The sequence below is a fragment of the Amphiura filiformis genome, chromosome 6 (assembly GCF_039555335.1).
Source record: "Amphiura filiformis chromosome 6, Afil_fr2py, whole genome shotgun sequence".
Taxonomy (NCBI): Eukaryota; Metazoa; Echinodermata; class Ophiuroidea; order Amphilepidida; family Amphiuridae; genus Amphiura; species Amphiura filiformis.
The window spans coordinates 18716086-18744067 of record NC_092633.1 but is presented as its reverse complement, the minus strand read 5'-3'; the positions used below and the strand labels follow the sequence as shown (position 1 = coordinate 18744067).

At 35.1% G+C, this 27982-nt stretch overlaps 1 protein-coding gene across 1 annotated transcript; it reads right to left on the bottom strand.

Annotated features, from left to right (window-relative positions):
- Window positions 1-561: 561 nt before the first annotated feature.
- Window positions 562-27521, bottom strand: LOC140155095 (transmembrane protein 164-like). The gene is made up of 6 exons (XM_072177795.1): window positions 26605-27521; window positions 24677-25059; window positions 21703-21819; window positions 20851-20932; window positions 17962-18062; window positions 562-10978 (listed from the first exon to the last, which is right to left on the bottom strand). Exons 2-6 carry the CDS (start codon window positions 25043-25045, stop codon window positions 10778-10780), a joined length of 870 nt encoding a protein of 289 aa, XP_072033896.1. The 5' UTR covers window positions 25046-25059; window positions 26605-27521; the 3' UTR covers window positions 562-10777.
- Between the last annotated feature and the right edge of the window lie 461 nt (window positions 27522-27982).

The following is a 27982-nucleotide window of genomic DNA, read 5'->3' as shown; positions in this document are numbered from 1 at the left end:
GTCCCCCCCACAGAATTAGAGAAGGAGAACCGGGACTCCCTATACCGCCACATACAATCGCGCCGTCAGCTATGGGGAGAAAATTGGGGGTATTCGGGTCCTTGCCGACGGTGCGCGGAGCCGAACGAAAACAATTCTGCGCCTCATCTGAAGCGCCTTGGTACTCGCAAGTGCAGGTCGCATCAAGTGCGTCTCTCAAATGCGCCCTTCATCCATTTCGCGCTAGCATGACAACGAATGCCTCGAGTGCATTCCGAAGGAAACCGAATACCCCCAATTTTTGCTCCATGCCTGTATCAAGATGGCGGTCGAGTCCTGATTCTCTGTCTTTAATTCTGTGGTCCCCCCACATTGTCTACAGGAAAATATTTCAAGGGCCCAGACCTGCTAAAAACAAAATACTCTACCTGACAGCATTTGCTATTTCACACTCTTTTGACCCATCATCCAGGCAAAGAATGTGAGCGAGGAGGGTCGGTGAAACTAAATACTCTCATATTAAATGGTTTTAATGAAATATGATAACAAAATGAACACAAGAAGCAAAGTCATGAGAAAATCTATTATGTAAGTTTTTTTATTGCATCTTTTCTTCATATTGTCAAAATTTTGAATTTCAGCAATTGACTCAATACAAATAAACTTGACATATTCCATACCATAAACATGATACATCTACAATACTGTAAACCATTTATATAAAGACAGCCAGGCATGCATTCCAACAGCGAGCTTTATTCCAATTTCGGTTGAACATTATAGAACTTGCACGATAATGTGCAGTGGTATAAGCTTCCTGATGAGCCGACAGGTGTCCAATGCGGCAGGTTCCAATTATTCCCTTATTACATTACCTTTACCCCCTTGCTACCCTCATTCATGTAAACCTAATTATACCACTGATACTGTCATAATACTTCAATTACACTGTAGCTTTCCTGTAACTTATTGCCTACAATAGTAGGCAACATAGCACAACTAAACAGTATATTTCAAATGATTTTTGGAAAACAGAGGACATCAGATTTCAACCACTGCCCAATCAATATAAGGAACAGAATGTTTCTCTGTGTCTCTTCCATGCAGCACAATGTAAGACGAATACAGTTTCCTTCAATGTTTGTATAAACTATATAATATCCTAATCAAAAATAATACATAATTTATCAAAACTAAAGAAAGATAAAATTTTGCAGTAATAAAAAAAAACCCACCTTCATATAATACCTAAACCGAGTCAAGTATTAAAGAAGTTAAACATCAATATGTAGTCAATAGAGGAAAAGGTTGAAAACACTATCTATTCTATACCATTGTATAAAGGGCTTTGGCTACAATATATACTTTAAAAAAGAACACGAAACATGTTTGCCAACAAATAAAAAAGTTTTAAAAAGACGACAATATCTTATATTTTGTTGTGCACAACTTTCAAGTCCTTGGAGTTTAGAAACAACAATGTGACAACATTGCATACAACAATGACAAAAGTATAAATGAATGCACTGTAAAAGCCGAGTCATCTAACATAGAGTCATTAAAAAATGACTCCCAGTTGGTATTAGATAAAAGGATTTGGATGAGTTGTCTTTTTTTGTCAGAAATGGTGCATCATTCTTTTCAAATTTGATCAGTCAATTCTCCCTGCAACAATTTTGGAGCAAGTCAAATTTATCCGATGGAAATTAAGTCTTACTTGCATTGGTATACATGATATGGAGCACATTTTATAAAACATGCTGATGGAACATAAAACAAGACAGTGTAGCAAGAAATACTTCCAGCGTTAACAAGGACATTTTGTTACCTCTATCCCCAGGCTGCTGGTGCAGGTGTGTGGTGATCTATTTCCTCAAATGACCATATGTGATGTGATCAAGCAAAATCAGTCAGAAGTTGGGAAATTGATTTTGAGACACAGCCTACTGATTTGGAAACTGCTCACATCTTTTGTACTGGTTGTTCAAATTCAATGGGATTTTCTGCAAAATGCAGCTTTGCAAATGCTGTTTACAATCATATGTGACATGATCAAAGGGAATGGGTCAGATGTTGCTAATATTAATTTTGAGATATTTGCGAAGAAAGTGTTGAAATTCTTTTGTTTTATATTGTTTTCAGCAATTGATATATCAATTTTTGAAAGCTCTAAATGTTATTTTTAGAAACATGTGTAAACCTCATTTTTGACCAGGGTCAACAGGTGACTCATTCCCCTTGATCATGTCACATATCAGAATCTGAAAATTGAATACATGCGACTTCAGACTAATTTTGAGTTATCATATCACATTAGACACACTGCACTGAGTAGATGAAGAATAAGAATTACACAAAAAACTCATATATGTATAACATTGACTTCATTCAAAAAAAGTTCCTCTTTTTGCACATTAATATCAGCTTTACTGTTACATAACAGTCACATTCCATTATAAACAAATATTTTTTTACATTACTTTGTTCTCTTGATATAAAGCATTTTTCAAGCACAATACCTGTATGATTGTATTCTGTGAATGTAACAAACTAACAAAACTGTCATTGGCCTTAATCACCCATTCAGGTAAACCGAATTGAAATTCACACTCCCTGTGGGAGTGTCTTCCCGAGTAAATGCATGAGTTTGAGTTCAAGTTACAATTTAGAGTTTAATTTAGAGTTGCATTTTAGAGTTCGATTTAGAGTTACAAGTAGAGTTACATTTTATAATATTCTTACAAAAACAAACACACAAAACACAAACCATCACAGATGGTGGACAAAGTAATTCAATTTTGGCAGTGGGTATAGTACACAGTAGTACTTATTTGAAGTGCATCTTGTTTTACTATTAAAAATGAGATGCCAAGCAATTACAAACATAACAAAAAAATAAAAATAAACATATAACTAAACTATTATTACATGGCTTCAACTGTAGGTTAAAATTATAAATGTTTCAAATAATAAAGAGTAGCATATCTGGGTAGAATCTTTGGTGAAGACTACAAAGAAATAAAATAAAATTCTGAATAAATTAATAAAATCTGTTTTTGATTTTCAAATGTGTGATTTAGTGGAAATACAAAAAGGCTCTACTCAGTGTCCAAGGAGAACAAGGGTCTCTGGGTCCAATTTCACAGACTTGTTCAATAGTTGGCAATATGCTTTCTCTCGCATATATCACAAAACAGTCTATATGATTGTACATTTTGATAATGTATTGAGATTTATGAAACTGTGAGGTCCTGTTTGGTCTTTTCTCTTGGAAAATTGGGTTATTTCGAAGCTCCCCCCCATAAAATTACTGCACCTATATAATGGAAAGTTTCTGAAACACATCTATTCAAAGCGAGCTGTGAAGAGAAATGCTATCAGTTTGACAAAAGTTTCTACAAGATAACACCAGGTACATTTGTTGCATGGCTCTTAAATTAGAATTTAACAAAAAAAAAAAAAAAGATATTTTTCAAAATGCCAAATGAATTGGAATATTAACATTTGATCAAATCTGGCTGGTAGCCTGGTATTAATACTACAATGTGCTTTCTCTATAATGTTTTTTGCCGATCATTATAGATTTGTGATGGATAAACCATAAATAAAATATGGGAACACAGGTGCACTCGGATCTATGACCTGGGTTTGATTACTGTAATGTTGTAAATGAGTAATTGAGATGAGCATGGTTAGTGGTTAGTGATCAATGACCTTCTTCCCATAACCCTGCATTCTCTTAATATCAGGTTCTCCTTGCTGTGCTGTAGAAGTGTTGTTTGTTAAACAACGCTCCACAACAGAGCCTTGAGATCCAAATTTTGATGAAAATTTGTGCGTTATAAATCCAAATGAGATCTATTTGCTGGATGACAATCTATGTGTTATAAATCCATATTATATAGATTTTTAATGTAAACTGAATGCTCATTTCTTATCAATAATCATATCCACACCCACACAACACATGCACAGTGAAATTCAGATACTAGTATACTCTACACAAACTACACATTACCAAATTGCAACATGAAGGTTTTCTATAAAAAGAAAAAAATGAATATACATTTTTCAGTTTTCCCTTTTAAACTATACATATATAGAAAATTATATTGCTATATTTTTCTATATGATACAAATATACCATCTATGATAGGAATATTTTACATCTGTAAATAACACAGTACACATGTAACAATATAAAGAATTATTTAAAGCCAATTCATCATAAATCCAGTTCATGACAATTGATTTAAAACCAGTCTTCAAAAATACACAATAGAATTAACCCACTGAGCGAGTTTTACCGTTATTATTTTGTAGTAGACACAAGCGAACACATAACATCTTATACACATTTTTGTTATGGTACATGTACTGGCAATGTTCTTGATCATGAAAACGTCCATTTAAATGTAATGCCAGTGAGCTGACAACATACATTCTCACGCATAACGTTTGTCTTGGTTTACAAATGGAATACTTAAATACACATTCAGAGCAAGAACTATACTTTCCAAGTTTACATTACAATAAATATTGCTGTGAGAAGATGGGAAAGAAAGTAGAAGTAAAAAAGTTTAAAGAATAATACGGAGCATTAAATAAACTACTGTAATTGTTCGCCTAATGGCGCACCTGGGCCCCTTTGCCTTGGGGTAAACCTCATGTACAAATAGAGAGCTCCCTCCTCTAAAAATCCCAACAAGAATTAAGGGTACCTGCCCTTATTTTCTGGTGGGATTTTACGGGAGGACTTTTAGTTTGTGTCCAAAATTCCAGTTATGCCCATAGCGCCATTAGGCGAACGGTATTATACGGTATTAATGATAAAAGAGTCCACTGCGAACTAAAATTTAGTACGTTGTCCAATGCCTGCTCTGGCTTACTGTAAACATTCTGGCTTACTGTAAATTTTGCACCAATTAAACCAGATCAATTTTATTAGTCTGTATTTAACTCAAGTTCCACATGTATCCACAACGTTTATATTAGCGAGACTCAATTGGAACTGAAGTTCTTTTCCCTCTCTATTCTATGTAGTATTTAAGGGGATTGTATTTAAAAACGAAGGCTAGGGGCTGGTCTAAACTATATTTTTGAAGCAACACCACATCTATAGTAAAGTGGTCACCGAAACTATATGTGCATGTTTATAGTGTTGCCATGGCAGCGTGCAATGGAAAATGGACTATTTGCACTTTTAGTCTTTTTGTCAATGCTCAAAATAGCAGAAAAAAAATAATCAATGATTGAATAGTGACTTGCATCTTTGTATGAAAAGCATTCAAACACTCCCATTTATTTTGAATTTTAAAATATCATCTTTGGAGAAAGGTGACAGAGACAAATAAAAGATTTCATATAGCATACATGCAAGGTTTCTGAGATTGCACTTCCATATTTGGTGGGGAAATCAGTTTGTATAATTTGCAAAATTGAGATAAACACACCTATCACATTCCTTTCCCTTTTGTTGTTTAACCAAATACAGACAAATTTGGAAGGATTAATTCACTACATTAAATTGACCATCTTGTAAATATTAGCACTATAAGTAATTATAATATAATATCATCCATCAGAAAAGGGTGTACACAATTATTCATTCAATTTTATTAAGAATCATTAAAAACGTAAGGTCATAAATTTGAAAAGGGTTTATATAAGTTAATTATCAAAGTTGCATTGCAACAAATTATGTGACTTCTCTCTAGTCTGAAGGGTCGCTAGTCCAATGGTTCTCTAGTCCGAAGGGTCGCTAGTCCGAAAACCAAATTTAGTTCACTAATCCGAAGGTTCTCTAGTGTTAATATAGAATAAGGATTAGGGTTAAGGTTAGGGTTAGCGAGCCATATTCTATATTCGGACTAGAGAACCTTATTTATTATTCAGACTAGCGAACCCAAGGACTAGAGAACCTGATATTTGGACTAACCTTTTTCAGAATTTGGACTAGTGAATAGTAATTACGTGTTTGGACTAGCGAACCTTCAGACTAAGGAGCCTTCAGACTAGGGAACCACAAATTATGCACTAATAATATCGAATGTGCTTAAAGTTAACACAAACACAACTTAACAAAGGATTGGTACTTCAATATATACAAATGAGGATTTATGAATGAATATATACAGCAACAGCATCAAATACTGGGTGGAATAGTAGAGTTCAAATTTGGTTTGATGTAGCTTAGTTTTACATTTGCGCATTGGTAAAAACAGCATATATGCAATATATAGTATTAACAATTAATACATGCAATGTATTACATATTGATACATTAAAAGAACAAAAATTAAATAAAAAAATCAACAAAAAACTCTTGTAGTCTAGGTATTGAGGTTTTCCTTGTTTCCTTTTGAATTAATGCCTTTCATTAAATCTAAATTGTTTAAGCTACCTGCAGGTATTTTCTTTGAAAAAGTCGTAATGATGCAACAGGTGAAAAGTAAACCTATTGACTTTATAATATCAGATTTCCTTGTCCTAATGTTGTCAGTCACTGGGCAAAGAATCCGATATCAATATCTGTTTGGCAGAACTCAAAATTTTGACACGTATTAAATATTTTATACTCATTACATCTGGGCCATGAATAAGTATCTTAATTCGGATACCGTATCAGAATTCCCAAACAATATTTGGGGGGAAATTAAATGAAAATGGACATTCCACCTATAAACCTACTGTATGTATTGTTTTATTTATTTTGTCAACAGAGGGCAATATTACCATTAAGCAGTATTTTTGCCTTGGTCACTATTTGCACTGGGAGAATCGCGTAAAGATATGGATGGTTTATAGCCAACTGAAACATTATTCAGAATCATTACGTGTCATTACTGCATTGAATAAAGAATGAATTTAGAAAAAAAAAAAAAAAATACACGAGTTGTTTGTTACACTATTAATAATCAACACACACCAAATATTAAGTTTGGTCAATAAAAGCAAAAATAAAATAATTTTCAAGTACGATTTTGCACACATTCCCGATATCTCTTAAAATATAATAATAGCAATTAAAACAATAATACAAATTTATCATGTAAACATTGCATTGACTTCTTTATATGACACAATGGAAATACTTATTACTTAAAATGAGCTGTATTTGACAAATTGGATGACGTGGGAGATGTCCATACACATGTTCACCCCTCATGTTATGCAAATGCATACATTTTAGATCAAATCAGCATCATATTTGACCATTCTTGCTTTAAAAATTACAATTTTTCTCGTACTTCACACACATTTGTTCCAGTTTAACATTATGTTTGACAATTTTAGCTTCAAAATGGGAAATTTGTGTGGGAATTTGTTATAGGAAAGATATTATGGGAGCGGAAGATGCTCCATTCATTCTGCTGATTCTACACCAACCGTTATCATCTAGCATACTGTCAAAAAGAAATGCATGCCACTATGCATAACAAATGTATCCTGAGGTAGTGGGTGACTATGCTTGTAAGAGCAGCACAAAGTTAATTTTTAGTACTTCCATGGTCTGGGATGATGTGCATCTAGCGTACATGAGCGTTAAACAATCATGCTCATTGGCTGATTATCAATCATGACAATAAGACGGATGACCCATTGGTTATTGGTGTGTTACCGTGCAGAGGGGAGAAGACCTCACCTCTTCTATGTGATCAAACATCACCATCACATACCTGGACCAAGGAAGTGCTAGAAAATTTACTTTAGCGGTTCCAAGTACAACATTAACCCACAGGATTTTAATGATGTTCGTTTGTAAATTCACACAAAACAAACAGTGAACAAATCATCATCAATGAATGTGGCAAACATTAATAACCAATGTTACTGAAGAATATTGGTTACTGAACAGTATTTTAATACTGTTCAGTTACCAACATTTTTCAGTATTTTATATATCATTTAAAACTGATAACAACAATAGATTTGGTAAGTACAACACATTAATGGTTATGGACAAAGATTAACATTTGTAGCTTTAAGATTCAATTCAACTTCACTTTGAGCCCAGAGGCTGAGTACCAACATCTTACAAGAGTTTTGCCAGTACATGATTTTACCATTGTTTTCCACTTGTTTCTCCAACATCCAGTTACTACTAAATACTAACTGCCTAAACCTCAATTCCTCTCCCACATTAAGAACTGTATAATTGTGACATGATTTGATCTCCTTACACCAAACAAACTTGACAATTATAATTGCAGACATTTGAGTTGTAGTCCTAATTGGGAAGAGGAATACATCATTGGTGACTACCACCATCTCGCTTCCCTCATTTGTCTCTTTGCTTTGGTGCATGTGGCATTTAATTGCACATAAAGAAACTTTGTCATGCTAAACATCTCCTATCTAAAAATGTTACTTTCAAATTTATGATGTATATAAAAATAGGGCTTTCTAAAGTTATGCTTTTTCTCTAGTTATTGTTTTGCCTTCATTTCAAATTCAAAACTTTCCATTTTGCCCAAGTTGATCAGACATGTCACCGTATTGAGTAGAACACAATGTAAACAAAGAAACCTGTTCAAATAATGAAAATGATCCTGGAATCACACATCATTTTGTAATGCACATATTAGTAGTGCTAACATTTCTTTGTAATTATACTGGCAAAGGATTAAACAGAATACATGTAGTCATGAAGAACAAACGTTTGTACCAAATAACTGTCACCTTTGATGAGCGCGTACTACTGTGATGTTCCAAAGTTGGAGCTAACAATGCGTATGGATTAAAGTTCATTCATAAATGTCCACTCGGCAACAATAGATCACCTTAGCAGCCAATCAGAGACAAGTGTTTCAACACAGTAAATATGCGATGTACGCTTGAAATACGCACTCATCAAAGGTTTATGTAGGAAAAGATTACAAGTGGGTTTGTTACATTATTACAATGTCATAGAGGAATGTAATTCAGTCAAACTGAGATTTGTATACACACATAATCCTTAAACTTGCATTTATTAATGCAAATAGCTTTATCTTGTGAACATAAAATGGTTTGTTACCAAGTGCAAGGCTTATGAGGCACCCAGACCTTTTTTTACCCAATGTTGCCCAGTTTTGGATCCTGGTGTGTCCAATATCTTACACTACAAACTACAAGACCAGGAGCCATCTTTGGGACCATGAGTTCACTTTAGCTGCTGGTCCAGGCATACTTAATATAAGGCCTGACCAAATGACACATGGCTCTCTTGCAAATCAAAATGCCTGCCCAGAAAGTAGGTATGGATATGCTCATTCATCACATTGGCTACCTGTTTGTTACAAATAATTAATCTCTCGTATTGGTACTATATATAATATTATCTGATTTCAGTGATTTGTTCTATAAGCTGCATATACAAATTATAATTACTACAAGCTTCTCACTAGCCACTTTTCAAAAGCCTCAATAGTCTGGAGGTAAGCAACCTTTGATTTTTGAGTAGAGTGAGAGTAATTACTCTCCTAAACTCACTCAGGGGAGTCAGGTGTAACTCACCTACAATATTTACAACTCAATTGAAATTACTCCCCTGATATGCCTCTCCTAAACATTCTTAGGAGTCAAGGCCTTGTTTTGTTATACCTACATCCCTGATTCCATTCCAAGTCTGAACTCTTATAAAATTAATTTATGACAATTGCTTCCCTCCCCCAATGACATTTCTTAACCCTATGAGAACTACTTGCCGATTGGCCAAAATGAATATTGTGTCCAATTTTGAACCAATCAAGGCTGGTATTAATAAGATCATCTGCAAATACAAGTTTGACCATAAATAGTTTATAGCCGGTCAGAATTGGTAATTGAAATGAGTATTTCAAGTTATCAACCAATCAGAAATGCTGTTAGATGAACAGTAGTGTCCAGGGGGTTAAAGACCACACTGCTTGATGCATGCACATTCTTCATCATGCCCTGCATTTTTGTGGCATCCATATCTGTTAGCAAACAGATTATCTCGTAAAGTGCGATCTTCATTTTCAATTAAAAAAAATGTTCAAGTCTGTCTCTGTTAATTTCTTTGATTATTTGTATGTTTTATTACTTGTTTACCCTGAGTTCCTCATGCTGTGGATAATAATAAGTAATTAATAATACGAGTAAATATTTTGTTCTTCTATGAGGCCCAGGTTAATGTTAATTAAAAAGATCATCTCTGGTAATATGATCAAATGAGAGGTAGTAAGTGAATGAGCATTTCCACTCTGCAAATACATATAATTATGTAAATGAACATTATAATATATATTTCCGTTTTATGCATTTTAACTTTCCCAATCTCTTTCTGTGTACATGTGTACATTGTTCTTGTTGTATACATTATGTATACTACTAACTATATTATACTACTGCTATACTAGATAAGCTAATGCAAATGGGGGTGGGTTTATTAGAGAAGAGTATGAACAATCCTACTGTAGTCATAGGTTTTAACTACTTCTTCAAGACAGTGATATCATATCAAAATCAAAATGCCAAACTGATCACAGTACTGTCTTGATTTAGATTATTATCCTGTAGAAACAGAGTGGCTTAATCAAGTTTTTGACATCACTACCTTCAAGAAATTAAACTAATCTAGGTAGAAACCATTCTAATTAAGTAATTTCTATATAACAGAACTACTTCGTAAGTTATTACAATCAATATTTATGACTTTGAACAGGAACATCATTAAATATAACATAATGCGGTAGCTGGCTGGCTTGCTGGCAACACTGCTATTATGCAAATACTGCATACATAACAAGAATTATAATATAAGACTAAAATAAAAATGCATGTAATCTGACTGCTATGTGTCCTTCTTTGCCACATCACCATTACATACTTCTGGACATTGAGGTAATAATTTCTTCACAATCCATGTGTAAGTTTTTAGATGTACTGGTAACAATAGATGTTGGTGTATCAGTGCCAATAGACGATACCAACGGTGGTAGAATGGGTCACTAGGAGCTGGACAGATGACATTGTTCAAATTGACTTGAGTTATCTACACATAAAGATATAAACAAAGATATACAAAGGTTAATAAACCAGATCTGTTAGATAGTTGGTACATAATTAAAGCTATGGGCCAAGATGTCATATTCCGAGCACTTCTCAGATATCTGTAGCAGTTAAAGTTTTTGAATAATTCTGGAATACCGCTAACTTGCTGTATTTGACCCATATCCCTAGATATATAAAAAGCAATCTATTTTTAAATTCTGTATTTTGAAAACCCCATTATTGCTGTTGTTAACAATGACATCAAATGGCCCCTAGATAACCTTTGACCTCAAAGTTTTGAGCATTTCTATGGAACCCTCACCAAAGGATCACTCCACTGAAATTGCACTGCAAACAGGATCCTAGCATAAATGCACCAGAGTGGTATAGTATTACACAATACTGCTCACACATCTTAAAGCAATACTTTGTGTTTGCACATTAAACCCTGTCATTATAATGCCACTTTTGGCCAAGTGCATTTTTTCTTTCAAAATAAGATTCAAAATTGTGCTCAAAGTGGGGGCAAATAAAATATAGAGTAAACTGAGTTTTTCCCTCACAAAATCAGAGAATACAGTCTCAACCAAACTTTTTAAATATTGCACACCAATTAATTACATGGGCATCATCAGCTTCTGTAAGTGACTTGCACAAATGCACAATGGATCAAATGTCCTTAATACAATACATGTACTGGGATGCAAATCATTAATTGCTATATAGATCAAATATTGCTGTTAACATATCCGTCCAAGATAAATTAAGGTAAGACTCACATTTTAAAATCAAAATGCTTTTTTGCTATCAAAATCAAATATGCCTAAAATAGGGTATATTTTAAAATGTCTGTGCAGTCAACCAAAAACATAGCATGCACAGTGCATGTGTGTACTGCATGTTCAGTTTACCACCATGCTGATGGGGAGACATCATTATCAGTTTTTGTGCCAAAGATAGAAGATAAGTCTATATATAGTACAGGTGCACAATGTATTGAAATTGAAGATGTTATATCAGGCTGCCAATACTAAAACAAAACATCAATCAGCACAACATAATTGAAGGAAAAAATACACTTTGTCAACAACCATAGTCCGCTGAATGTTTATGCATATTATGTGGGTAAGGTTTTGGGGTACACCAAGGTGGCAAGGGTATTTTCTTCTACAAAGATGTACACATCTACCTCTCCATGTTGCATACTGTAAATGTACATTGCAAAGTCCCTGATCATGATCTATAGTATCCTGAGGGTATCAGAATCATAAATATTGAGGAAAATTCCCTGTGGTGTCATACATCTTTTGTGTGTTATTGTTGTTGTAGTATTTTAATACTAACATAGGTTGCCAGAGGTGTTCATAAAATTTCAATCAAAACAATTTTAAATTTTCACAGCAGCCCTCTGTCATTCACAACTGATCAGTGGTGAGGTCAAGCCTGGAAACAAGCAGGCGCCGAGCGATTTTTACCCTACGGTTACTGAGTTTTAACGCCTGGATCCAACCAAAATTACACGCCCAGGCGCCAGAGAAAATCTGTATTTTGCGCCCGGTATCAGTGCTCAGGAAATGGCCCAGTAAAACTTTGTCAGGCAAGTTCATTTCCGCTCAAAATATTGGCCATTTCCAATGTATTTTCAACAAAATGCAGTGCCAAATCTTATCTTTTACCTAATATTTCACCAATTTTCCTTGATATTTGCCTTCAGGGCTCATAATTTTGGCAGTATTTTGCCTTGTTTTCAGGTTAGGTGATCACCACGATCGCTAAACATGAAGGCGGCCATCTTGAATTTTGGCGACATTGTTTCTATAGTGGGAATTCCAATTGAATGAACGCAGCTTTCAATAGCATGACGAATTTTTGCGTACACTGCGAGATGTACGCCAGCGTGCAGCGATTGACAGCGTGAGTAACGCGAAAAGCGAATCTAACCATGCCAACACACTCATGATTGGTTACCATTGTATCCAAGGTCGTGCGCTCGCGTTGTAGTTTGAAATACGCGATATACGATCGCGGTTGGATCGAGTACAGCAGTTGAAAGCTGCGTTCATTCAATTGGAATTCTTACTATAGATATTTAAAATTTTCCTAAAATCACGAAATAAAAGGCCAAATTGAATAAAATAAAAAAAAAAAAAAAAAAAATGAATAAAATAAAATAAAATAAAATAAAATAAATTAATAAAATAAAATAAAATAAAATAAAATAAAATAAAATAAAATATAAATTAAAAATAAAATAAAATAAAATAAAATAAAATAAAATAAAATATAAAAAATAATTTAAAAAAATAAAATAAAATATAAAAAATAATTCAAAAAAATAAAAAAAATAATAAAATAAGACTCAACTGGTCTGTTCAGATATAATAACATTCATTGTATAACTTGTTATTTGTTAACTTGTGACAATAATAATAATATAATAAGTTAAATAACAAATAACATGGATCTAAAAGTCTCAGGTGAGCATCGAAAGCTGTAGAAATAACAAAAATAAGCATTTTGATACTTTAAGAAAAATGACTCCTGGCTCTTTAAAAATGGCTCCTGGTTCACTAGAAAATTACAGGACCAGGAGCCGCTTTTCCAAATGTTTGGCTCCTGGTTCAGACCGACTTATTTCCAGGCCTGGGTGAGGTGAAGATCAAAATTTGTCCACTTGGGGCACAGAGGTATATTACCTTACACAAAAACTTGTTTATGACACATTTGGAAATGCATCGATGTGGATGAAAAATAGCTCTTGTGAAACATGATCAGTACTATCATAACATTCACAACCTGAGACCTCATTTCAAAGCACCCTCTTTATCACTCCAAACAAGAATTACCAATTGACTCCAAACAAGAACTAATTACCAATTGACTCCAAACAAGAACTAATTACCAACTGATGCCAAACAAGAACTAATTATCAATTGACCCCTGAACAAGAACTCATTACCAATTACCCCCAAACAAGAATTTCCAATTGACTCCAAAGAAGAACTAATTACCAATTGACTCCAAACAAGAATTACCAATTGACTCCAAACAAGAACTAATTACCAATTGACTCCAAACAAGAATTACCAATTGACTCCAAACAAGAATTACCAATTGACTCCAAAGAAGAACTAATTACCAATTGACTCCAAAGAATTACCAATTGACTCCAAAGAAGAACTAATTACCAATTGACTCCAAACAAGAATTACCAATTGACTCCAAACAAGAACTAATTACCAATTGACTCCAAACAAGAACTAATTACCAATTGACTCCAAACAAGAATTACTAATTGACCCCTGAACAAGAACTAATTACCAATTGACTCCAAACAAGAACTAATTACCAGCTGACTCCAAACAAGAACTAATTACCAATTGACCATGCATTTGTACTCATAATTTGTTTTCAAATATATTGGAAAAAATAACCTTAAACTAAAGTAAAATTTTAAAATAATAATATTAATAATAAAGATGATAAATAGTAGGTTTAGGTTTTAAGGTTAAGATTATGGTTATAAATGGTAGGACAGGTTATGAGTAAATTATTAGGATTAAGGTTATAACTAAAATATTAGAGTTTGAGTTAGGATTATGGTTGCAGGTGGATCCCAAGGGGGGGCACTCAACACAAATGACTATACGGGTATGCTCCCCCCTTTTGGGTTTCGCAGCTCAAAGACCCCTATATTTGACCAAAATAAAGCTCCGAAAGACCCTTGATTTTGATAATTTTAGCTCTAAAAGACCCAAAAATTGCTCATTCCTCATATTTCTTGTTTTTTCAGGCGATTTTCAACCAAAACGCCAAGAAAGGCCGGGGGAGTATACCCACCAAAATTTTTTGATGTGGCCCCCCCCCGGGGTGGATCACTATTTCTTTAATTTAAGTTTCTCCAATTTCTGCATTTGTGTACATCCATATCAAAACGATGCACTTGTCAGGCTGCTACATGTGCCTCATTTCACATAATAGCTAGGAATAAATACCAAACTCATCTCAAGTGGAGGTCACCTCAAATCATCCCCAAGTGACATGGTTATGGAATGTTCTCTGTATTGATAAGCCACTGTGACTTGGGGATGATATAAAGTGACCCCCACATGAAATGAGTCTGGTATTTATTCCCAGTTATTATGTGAAATGAGACACATGTAGCAGCCGACAAGTGCATCCTTTTGATATGTACACATTTATGGAACAGATACAACACATCATAACCACATATATATTAACTTGAAATTTTGGTCAAAAATCTGTGCAAGCTCCACTAAACAACTTGAGGTATTTCAACTATTACCACTTGGCAACTCTTACTCATATAGAAGTGATGAATCCTATGCATTACATTACACAAACACTAGAATGAACACTTGAAATAGAAAGACCATCAAAGATGTCTGTTTGAGCAAACATCTGATAAGAAAACACACTAGTAAAAACCACATACACTCATGCAATTACTGTCTTCATGTCTTGCTTGTGGTATTTCACTTGCAGGAGTATAAAATTAACATTTTTAGATAACAGCAATAATACAGCTGCCTGTGCTCATAAGTCCTAGCTCAAGTACATCCAAGATCCAAGCATTAATCCCCTTGGTACCCTCAGGCATATTAGAGATGGGGTCCTCTATTGTACATAATCTACGTAATCCTCCTTAGCTTTGAATCACTTGGTGGAAGCTGTTTTGCTATGTTGGGGTACCTAGTTGGGTATAAAATAGTACATGGGTTTATACTCATCCACTGCTTGTATATTGTAGTGTGTGTATTGTGCAGACATTACCATTAATTGGTTTTGTTGTATGTCCATCTTAATATTTCTCCTTGCACGTTAGTGGCAGTTAACCTTAATTAACCTCACAGTTAAAAGTATGGTTTCAAATTAAATGAAGATTAAAATTAAATCAGCAATAAAATGGTGAATACAAATTACAATTGAAAAAACCACCCTTCATTAAATACCATTAACTGATCAATTCAACATGGCCATCAAGTTTTGATTCTCACAATATACACATCCTAGATCTTTGATAAAAGTATATGCATATGGTTGAAGGGTTTTTATGGTTCAATGGGTTATTACAGAAATTAACTGTACCTACCCTAAAGAAGACATGGGAAAATCAAATTTTCCCATGTCTTCTTCAGGAGTAATTGTCCTTAGCAACTGTTAGCACCAACATGCTATCAACCCCCTACACATTTTGAACATGAGAGTCTGTGATCATTATTTTTAGAATCCAATTGAATATTGATAGGTGATTGATCATTGAATATTGGTTATTGACTATCCCTCCATCACCATCTCAACACTGCTTACCAGCATGCTACATTAAGGCTATGATCATGTTGTTTTTTCCTATTTTTTATCAAATAAAAGCCAAAATTTATTTATTTATTTATTTATTTTATTTGTCTTATGATTTATGAGGTCAGATATGTCAAATCTGTCTTCTTTAAGGTAGGGCCAAAAATTTCTGGAAGCACCCAATATCTACTTCAAGAATTCCATTTGTCAATGGAGTTATGCATATAAATATATTTGCAATGATTTTACGGCTTATTCAACTCACACATTTATGATACATATACACACAAAAATATGAAATAATAATGACACCTTTGAAAAGTTTGGTATTCTGCTATTCTAGGGCATTTTGATAAGTTACTGAAAGAAAAAAAGAGAAAAAAAAGCGAATGGAAAAAAGACCCCATCAAAATCATTATCATTATGCATGAAATTATCAATCAAGCTGAGTGATTTCTTTTCAGTTTTAATTGTAACACTCTTACCCATTATAGTAGTACAGCTGCTAACCTAAAGCATTGTACACTTCTTGTTAGAAGCAGAAGAATTTCCACACAAGAGGTACAAGGTCCAATGTTGATTTAAAGATATGGAGCAATTTTGGATTTGTCAATGATCAATAGTGGCCTATGGCCACCCAATATCATTTCACCTTACCTTGTTTGCCCTGTATATCAGTAGGTGAACACAGTGCATAGGCAAAACTTTTTCTGATTCAGGTCAGCAACATAAACAATTTGCCATTTTTTTTGTTCAAAATCAGAGCAAGTTGATATTTTACCCCTGTACATGTACAACCAAAAAAGTTATATTTTACCTAAAAATGAGATTTTTGTATAACTCCATTTAACCATAGGTCGTAGACAGCACAAACCATTTATTGTTTTAATCCTTGTGATAAGACAAGTAATTTGGTATGTTTGTCAACAAGATCAGAGCATTTTCAATTTTTTACCCCTGTACTTTGTATGACCCTATAGCTGTCACTAGGGATCAAATCCAAAATGGCTCCATTCCTTAAAATCAGCATTGGACCTTTTATTTCATATGTTGAAACGTTCATGCTTCTAATAGAAAGTGCACAATGATCCCCATGAGAGCTTGTTAGCAGCTGTACTATTAGTGCAAGCTAAATTATGCCAAAAATACTACCAGAATTGAATTTGCTGCTTCTCTTATGTTATGGAAAACAATAAAATAAATTGAATATTATTATTCTTTTAGTAGCTGTACCTCAATATCAATTTTAATGACAAATGCCTGATTTGGATATAGACTACACTGGGTTTCAGAGAAGAACGGCATTCCCGTGCTCAGATTGACATGAGTGCCCTGTTAATGAGCCGACATACGCAGAGCTTTGTGTTCGTCAATCTGCGCCGACCATCGATTTCACGCACAATTGGCCAATCAGATTATTGGTCTGTTGCTATGATTGTCAGACAATTGATTCAGCCAATCAGAACCCCACTTCCATGTTTACGCTCTGCACGCTCTCATGATGTAAACAAGTGCCTTCTCTGAACTACAAATACCAAGACCTGAGGATTAGATTTTAGGTTAGGATTAGGATATGATTATATAGGTTAGAGTTACAATTAAGAATTAGGTTGAGATTTCTAAATCTACTCCATGTTTGCTATGTCATACCATGGTCATACTTACCAAACCTAAACCTTGAAGTGGTATGAAGTGATAGATAAACAAGACCCCTGTAGTAAAGATGCACCACCAAAAGTTGCCCATTGATTCAGTACTATAGGCCCCTAAATACACAAAGTGGACAAAGAAAAAAAAAATTAGTAAATAGCATGAGAATTGTGAAGTAACATGTACCACAGTTGTTACACTAAAGTGTCCAATATGGTATGATACAAACTTACATGAAAGATTATCAAATATTATGGGAAAATATTGCAATACCGTATTTCGTCAAATAGTCGCCCCCACCACTTTTTTCAACCAAGATGTTTAAAAAATGGTGATATTTCCATGCTATCTTGTGAAGTAAGCTTACCAAGTTGCTCACATGGTCGATAATAGCGTCAATAATTGGCGAGAATCTGGATCAGAAATCCGGAAGGGAACCAGAATTCAGTGTTTCTAGTTCATAGTTCGTCATTTTAGCGTGAGTTTTAAGTTTACCTAATGATTTTAACGGAATTATCGTTCTAAAATTGACCTTGAATAAACGCCCCAGGCGTTTATTTGACTTAAATACTGGTATGTCAAACACTTACATGAAAATTTAACCATTGTATCGTGGTGGCGGGGGGGTACTCAAATGACAATATGGTCCGGATGTGCTGCAAACATGTGTAGCATTTGCGGCATTTTGGTATATCAATGACCACTGTCTAAAAACAGCTCAATTGTACATAACTCTGGCCAATTTTTTCTCCAAGGGGGAGGGGATTTGTAAAAACTAAGACAACTTGTGTTAAATTTGGCCAAAAAATTTGACTTTTGGTATAACGATTGGTCGAAATTTCGTTAAAAATTGGTATATTGATGGGTCCACTTTCAGATTCTCAGTGGCACATCCTTGTCAAAACCAAACTTCAGTATCCCTGGGCATTGTATAATCAGTGAGCTCACACTTCACTTGCATTTTAATAATGAAAAAATCAAGTCTGGTCTCATGTGAAAATGGGGAAAATCAAAGCGATATACACCTCTTTTTAGTTGAAAAAGGCTATGTGAAATAGACATATTTTAATTGCATTTTTGGGCCAAATTTGTTTTTTCTGATGATTAAAAAAAGGCCTTCCAAAACCTCAACAAAAAAAAAATCAATGCATGAATTTTAAAAGTTACATGCACAATTCCTGAGACAACACTTTGCCCCTAAATATAGTAAGCATCTTGAGTAATCAGCACTTGAATGTTTCATAAGACATTGTACTTCCACTTTCCAAACTTATTCAGAATATCCTGATTGATTCAGTATATCCTGTTTTGCCTGGTTGGAATATTATCCTTTCTTGGAAATAATGATTAAACTGACACACAGCATTATGATGAATAGAGCTATATCTTGGAGGAAATCTGTCCACAAATTCCCATAATAATATATTTACATACATATATTATACCATACCATATTTTCTGTAAATATCTGTAAAGGCGGGGGGGATTAATTAGAGGTCTTTTACAACAATAATTCCCATTAAAACATCGCTAGTACCGTCTGGCAGTGGTGTGGTGTACTGTAGGGGTGTGATTTTCGGGCGCATTTTTCTGGAGGGTAGCCGGGTAACCGTTTTGGTTTTGTAGTATCCCTGGACCTAGACCTAAATGCTAGGATCATTCACAGTTGACCTAAAAAAATAAAAAAAATTGCACTAGGTTTTGTGCTTTGTTTTCATGTCATATTCTATTAATGATATCAAAATCCATTGAATTTGAATGCATTTTGATATCATTAATAGCGTATGACATGAATACAAATTATCAATTTTCATATTAAAAACACAAAACATGCAATTTTTTTTTTTTTTTAATTTGGGCACCGGGCAGGGTATTTCCTGCCCTGGTAATGTAATCTCGGGCGGGTACCCGCGAGCCCGCCCGAAAATCCCTGGCTTAGTGCGATGCTCCACAAATATGGAGGCATTTGAACAAATACTGTAAACACTGTCGATAACAAGGGCTCATATTGAAATACCCTACCACGTTTTCACACAGAAAGAAGGCAGGATTCCCTCGCTAAGGGCGTGACTCCGGAAAGCTCGGTCATAAAATGGATGGATTATATGCATCAGTGATACACCCTGCCCAGGATTTTAACAAAAGAAGGCTAGCACAGGAAAGCTGCAGGATGGCGCACACCTTCCTGTGTAAGGGAATTTCAATATGAGCCCCAATGGATATTGTGAATTTGGTGATAGTTTGAAAATGAGGGTACTGTATGGTATTTTTACAGCATTTAAGAAACAATTTGGTTGAAAAAATGGTGCTTTTAGAGAGATGGTCTTTATTTGGTAGAGTACAGTATGCCTACTAAGCTTTAATTAAATAGCTTAAGGTAAAACCTACATGTATGGTACTTGTGAACACACACTGCATACACGTTTTGTAGAAGCAATAACAAAACACCAGAAAGGCACACCTGCAAAGTTCTGTAGAATATCAATATTTAATTGGATTCTAAAAATAATGATCACAGACTTTCATGTTCAAAAGTGTAGGGGTGTATATAGGCCTATATACATGTATAGCATGTTGGTGCTCGCAATTGCTAAGGACGTTTACCCTTAAAAGAAGATATGGGAAAATTTGATTTTCCCATGTCTTCTTTAGGGTAGGTGTCATTAATTTCTAGAATAGCCCATTGTTAGTTATCCCATTGACCCAATGCCATAGTATTGTGTTCATGATGTGCATACATGCACCAGCTCTCATCTTAATCAAAAGCTCCACAGTTCTGGAAAGTTTAAAGTCCCCTGGGAATTAGTGGAGAAGGGTACTGTAAAAATTTGAGCAAACAACGGATTACTTTGAGGTTTCAGTAATTCATACACATTATGACACATGTAATTATACAAAACTCACCTCCAAGGCTCATTAAATATGGCGGAACTACAAAATAGATTAAAATATGCTGCACCCAATACATTTCTGGTTCACATGGTAACTGCAAAGAAATGAAAGAACATGTATATTAAAAATATAATTAAGAAATTTAAAGGGAAAAGCATTCATCTTTACACCCAAATAATAATGTGTCTGGTGCGGTAAAAATGTAAATAATGGGCAAGGAGCAGCCACAGGGGTGCTGCCGAACACATTATTTACACATTTTAATGCCGAGGACATATTATTTGGGTGCAAAGAATAATGCTGCCCCTTTATTTCTATTCTATTACCACAAAATTAAAGAGAAAATATCACTTTTTTGCCCAAATATTTTAAGTTGTTTAGTAGCGCATACTGCTTTGTGTAGAATGTGTGATAGCGCTTATACCGCATCTAGCTTTGCTGTGTGTTGAGTATGCGAAGAGAAAATACAGTTTGTTACCCTAGCCACTTTATTGTATTTTAAGGTATTTCATGCGACGCGTTTCAACAAATCACAGTGCACGATTTTGAATAATGGGTCATGGAGGTAGAATACAAAATAAAGTCACAAACATGCTACATCAGGGTTGTAGCTAGAAAATTTGTAGTGCCTGGTGGTATTTGAAGGAATTGTTTGTGAAATTGATTGAAATTTTATTGATATGTGCTTTTGCAATTTTTGACACTTGAGTGCTGGGTGCTAGCTTAAATTGTTTATCATTGGTGGGCTCTAAATCTGAGTACTGGGCTCTGCCGCCCGCCACAGCCCACCGTGGCTGCATCCCTGAAATATATCGTTTTCAATTAATTCTGATAAAAACGTTTATACGATGTCAAATATCTTACCAATCTTGTATTTAATACAGGTAGTAGTATAGCCAGGAGTGGTCCACTCAGTGCTGTCATATGCATGCGGAACACTACCAATGTTGTTTTACTAGGTGGTGCAGCTAGTAGATAAATCTAGGATAAACACACATACAAACAAAACAGAAAGTAAGGGGGCTATCATTTTATTTGGAAAGGGGTGGGTCCCATATATATAGGGAGGGGGGGGGGGGTCATAGAATTTTCAGACCAAAAATAGGGGGGGGGGGCAATTTTTTAACACCCAAAATAGGAGGGTTATATTATTAAGGGCTGGTGACTCAACATTTTTTGCTTGCTTGTGCACACATTCTTGAACTGATCAAATGTGGCCACAATCTTTCTTTCGCTCACTTTCTTCTCTTTGGTGCACTCCGCGCCTTTGTTCCGGCAATGAATAATTTGTCTTCGTGTCTGTGAAGGCGGAAGGGGGGTCATACAAATTTTCCACCCCAAATAAAGTGTGCTGAGGCCTTTGAATCAACGTCCTGTTGTTTTAAAAACGCTTTAATTGCTTAATATAGGTTGTTCAATTTTGGGTTTTTTGCAAAATGCAGCTTTGTTAATGCTTATTACTATCCTATAAGAAACTGAAAATTGAATACATGTATGACCGACTTCAGACTGATTTTAATGATCACATGTGTTACACCCAAAAGTAACAAGAAATAGCACACACAGCTTGTGTAGAGGTAAACACAAAAGAAATGGTCAAACTCTTTTGTAATGCCTATTGTGATTGTGCAAGTGACCTTGTGTGCAGATACACTAAGATAACACACAGTTTACACGCTGCAATTTTAGCTTTTCCATTTATATACCTGCATTGTATATAAAAGAAATCATTGTTGAACTGTTTATTTGGTTTTTTTTGTTCATTCGCTAATATGAAAAGTTAACCCTAGAATTGATATTGAAACAAAGTATAGCGATATAGATATATATATAAATGTTTTTTTTTTGTTTTTTTTAAACGGTCGCTCTGTGTGGAGACACACATAGGCAGACCCAACAAGTTTTCAAGTTCCCTTGACAAATTTAAGGATAAACACTCAATTCTTACAAATGTGGGTGTTTCCTAATTCCTGCCATATTTTTTGTAAAAATCTGTAGAATGTTGGGTACCATTAAACTTTTCCGATGAACTCTGGATTGAACCATTACACGCAGTTCAATAATAGGCATGATAGTCATTGTTCCACTTAATCATCGGATGCACTGTGGCGATGTTAACACTATTGTTCAAATTCAAAGGCCTGCACTAGCCATACACACATGTACACTTTGGCGTAATGCCTTCCATAAGCTGAGAATGGACCATCTCAATCGATCTGTGTCGAGGTCGCAAACTCTTTTGGTGGAAATAGATAAAAATCGATATGCGGCCAAAATGTCAAATTTTTGAAAAACTAGATGGACCGCGGTTCTCGGATGTCGCGGTTTTCGACGCACAGCGTCGACCGTGATGCCTCCACCAAAGGAGTGATGTGGAATTCACAAGTTGATACAAAGCTTCAAGCCTAAAAGAGGAGACTAAATGTTGACTGTACCCACCAAGTTTCATGCGTTTTTGAGTTGGGCCGGTAATGTGTTACGTGTTTTCGCGAGAGGAAAATTGCATGTTTTTCGTTTAGATATGAATATCTTTCACATATTATACCCAACATACATGTATATAAAAGCATACATTTTCTGGCTGCAAATGAACCAAGGAATCCAGAAATACACTTTAAAATGACACAGGGTGTAACACTAAGGAGTTATGAAACTGATAATACCAAATATTTTAGGGAAAAAATGTAAAATTTGACAAAGTAAAAAAAAAGTTAGCTTCACCCCACATATTTAAAAGTTCCATATTTGAATTCCTCTCAGTCAGAGCTTTAAATACATATATAACATCATAGGGTTCAATAAAATTAAAATGATTTTGTGCCAGCCTCTTTCAAGGCATATTTTCCCATTGACTTCAATGTATAACCCGAACAGAAAATAAAATATGCAAAATTGCTTCTCAAAGCAAATTAAATTACCTGGAATATGATTGTATGGTGTTATAGTATGCCGTTTAAAGTGAATTGTAAAAATGTGAAAAAAGAAATGGACCTCTTGCATCATATGACACCTCCTCCTCCTGATCCTCCTCCACCCCGCACATTATGCTAATTAGATGCAAATTATTCAAATGGTAATAACTTTTTACAACTTTTTTAAGGTTTACTGTATTGGTCTCATCACAAGCTTTAATTTGACACCAAATTTAACTACATAGGCTGCATATTAACTGAGAAAATTAAAAAGATGAACCCTAAAATGCTGCGCGCATGTAACATCTCCACTTATTTACTGGCCCAACTCAAAACGCATGGCCTTTTACTAATTTGACCTCAGATGACCCCTGGTGACCCCAAAATGACCTTCCAAAAATTGGTTCTACATTGTGTAAATGTTGATTGTACCCACCAAGTATCATGCCCATACGACAGTTTTTACTAATTTGGCATCTAAAAGGCATTTATATTATAATACATTAATATTGCTGTGATTTGCTCCACAGTGAAGTCCTCAATTTGTCTGTTTATACTTTTTGCCATTATTGCACGTACATGTATGTAATGTGCCCAATGACATACATTGTACTACAATGTAAAATACCAATACTAAGCCTGAAGTGCTTTTTAAATTGTAAAAATAACGAGTGACGTACATGTAGCCTAGCCAGGTTTTCAGAAGGGGTGCAAAACTTGCAGTATGTGCCATTTTGTTTGTTTGCATCTTGTTGGAACATTTTTAGAAAGTTGACAAAATTTCTAGAAATTGTCACTTTTAGGGATTTCAAAAAATTGGAATTTGACCTTTTAAAAACAGAAAACTATAAGCATGGTATTTTAATTGTGTTATTTTAAATAAATCTCCCAGTTTAAAATTCAAACACTTTCACTAATTCACTTACCTGCACAGCTGATATTACATGGCACGGATTCAATACATAGATGACAGTTTTTGTAGCAAATTTATACCCCAATTCCACCCCAAATGTGACGGATAATAGCACCAGCATGAAGCGTTTTCCAGGACTGTCTGGTTGTCGGTTATGTTCTGCGTTGATCACATGCGCCGGGACTTTTAATCTGGGCCAACACACAACTATTTCAAGTATGGATATTGCCAGTATGATGGTAGTTTCTAGAAGACGTTGGCCAGGGGTGAGGAAACCAACACACTCAGGTCCACCATTGCCAGCAAATTTGGGATCAACACCACTGCATACCCAATCAAAAGTACTTTTCCATGAGTATTCCATGCTGGGGATGAAGTACATGTACGTACGTAGTCCTGTAAACAAAATGTGTTCACAAAAATTAATTAAAGAGCTTCGGTCTTCACATACACAATTTTAATGTACTCAATTCAACAACAGTAGGAATTTTAATTGAATAAACACAGCTTTCAACAGCTTGATCCAACCGCTATCGTATATCGCGTATTTAAACTACAACGAGAATGCGCAACTTCGGATACAATACTAACCAATTACAAGTGAGTTGGCATGGTTGGATTCTCTTCCGTGTTACAGTTTTACACACGCACATTCGCACAAGTTGGCGTACATCGCGTAATGTATGCAAAAAATCATCACGCTACAAATGTATGTTAGGTTGTGTTCATTCAATTGAAATTTCTACATCGTAAATTTTAGCAGCCTGGCCTTCAAACCACATCACATACCGGTCCCGATACCAGTAGGGTACATATGTAATGAAGTACAGTGTCTGAAATAAGGATTAAAAGTAGTAATTATGAGGACAACATAGATTATGCTTGTCCTTAAAATATTTCAGTTAGCCTGATATTTTTGGGTGCAAAAAAAACCAAATTTGATTTTGTCACAAAAAGCCTTAATTTTTTCCAGGGTATGAAGTTTTACCGGTATTAAAATATTATATAAAGAACATTCTAAAATATATCAAAATTTAGAAGAAAAAACCACAGAGGGGTCCTCCTCAGCAATAGATCTCTCATCCCTGACCTGGTTGAATTAGGGGTTCATTTAAATTTGCGGGCATGATCGACTATTTATTCCCAAGGTAATGATCATGCCCTCAATTCTATATAATGAACCCTGTTCATACACATTCGCTACACCCATCGAATGTGTGTCATCGGCCCTCAGACTGTAGGAACCCATGGATTCGATCCATGTACACATTCGCTATGTAACAGCGTGCATGATTAGTCGAGAGCTGGGCATAAAAAACATTAATGCCCGGATGTGTGATCAAGGGGAAAATCACATTTTTAAAATTAATTATGTTTTAAATATTTGTTATTATTTGATGAAATAAGAATTACAAAATGTTTAATCATGAAAATTATATGAATGAACCCGGACAGAACCCCTACAGTTTTGAGCAGAGAAGAACGGCAGTTGTTTACATTTTGAGAGCGTGCAGAGCATAAACATGGAAGTGGGGTTCTTATTGGCTGTTCAATCAATCATCTGACATTCATAGCTAGACACGGTAAATTGGTAATCTGATTGGCAGATTGTGCCTCAAACTGTTGGTCGGCACCATAGGGAACATAAAGCTACGCATATGTCGCTCATTAACAGGGCGCTCGCGTCAATCTGAGCAAGCAGGGACTGCCATTCTTCTCTGAAACCCAGTGTAATTTAATGTACATTCCCCACAAAAAAAAAAAAATAATAATAATAATAAAGAAACAAAATTCTTTAAAATTTAAGATTTTTTGACACCAAAATCGTCATGCTACATATAATACAAATGTACATTGTATACAATGCCCCAGTTCTTGACCAATCACACAGGCCATTAGATAATTTATTATGCTTGTAAACATGATCAATGCTTTACTTACCTATTTTGACTGAACCTTTTCTTGTAAATTTTACTGCTTGTCCAAACCAATCCAGGTCAGAAATCCCAGGTCAGGATCAGCCAACCAGAGACAGAGAGAGTGATGCAACAAAATGCTGTGTAGGTCCTAGTGTAACTAGTTAGTATTATACAAAAGCTTGAGCTTTGTCTTGTGCAAGAGTTGACTTAAGTTTGAGGAAGCTGACTGCAGCTGCGTTGCGTTGATCCTTTAAAATCTGCTTGCCACTTTTAGTAAAACCATGAAAACATAATTTCCACATTGAAGTAACACTAACAGCAGGAAGCAAACTATATTAACCACTTAGGGTACTACACATGTGTTACGAGTTCTATTTTTCATTGTCTTTTAATCTGTTCATGCATGATATTCATCTGGTAAGCTTACAGTAACTTACAGTCATGTCAGTTGCAGAAGTAAATTGTAAACAAACAAGTCAAGCATGTCATTTACCAAACAATGCCACACCGTACAGTTTTGGATCTAATTTTTCTCTTATCAGTACGTCATATCACCGACTCTGATTAACAAGTTGAAGCATTCTTCCTGTTCAGAAATATGAAAGCATGTTGTTTGTGTATGATGATTGATGACCTTTTTAAATAAAGGCCATCCGGCAAATCAAATGCAGTATACGTCTACGTTACCGTACTTAAATAATAAACGAGCCTGGAATTCAGGAGGATGCATACAAAATGATTTTCACTCACAACATCCAGGGTACCGGCTCTTGCCAAATACGTACATTACCGCGCATATTATCGACAACGTTGCATTTTCTGTGTATAAAATGCTTGCTGAAAAAACAGATTTTACTTGCAAAGATCACTCAGACAAAAGATAACAGTATCTCGTAGCACCGATCCGGCGATTGATTGGATGGACAAAAACAAATTGATTTTTCCCGTGCTGATCGGAAGATAAAATTACCGTATTGAGTACTCAGTTACTAAATTTAGATATTTTGTCCTGGGGATACTCAAGGGGTGTTCAGAAATACTGGGGGGCCTCAGGGTTCCCGCTACACCGAGTTTTGGGGGTATTTTAGGGACCGTTCACAAACACTTGTAAGGGGGCCTGATGAAAAAAGGGGGGCCCTGAAATTTTTTGACCGTCCTAAGGGGGGGGCTGAAAAAAATGACCGCAAATTTTCCTGGAAAATTGAGTTTATATGCAAATTTTGAGGTCTGTAGGCCTAAAGGGGGGGGGGGCGAAAAAATTTCGCGATGAAATTTTTTTGCATCAGGCTCCACAAGTGTTTGTGAACGGTCCCTTTATAGCACAGCATCATAATGGACCCTATTTTTCAAATTTTGAAAACTATGGGGTTATTATTATATTTGAACCTAGCGGGAACCCG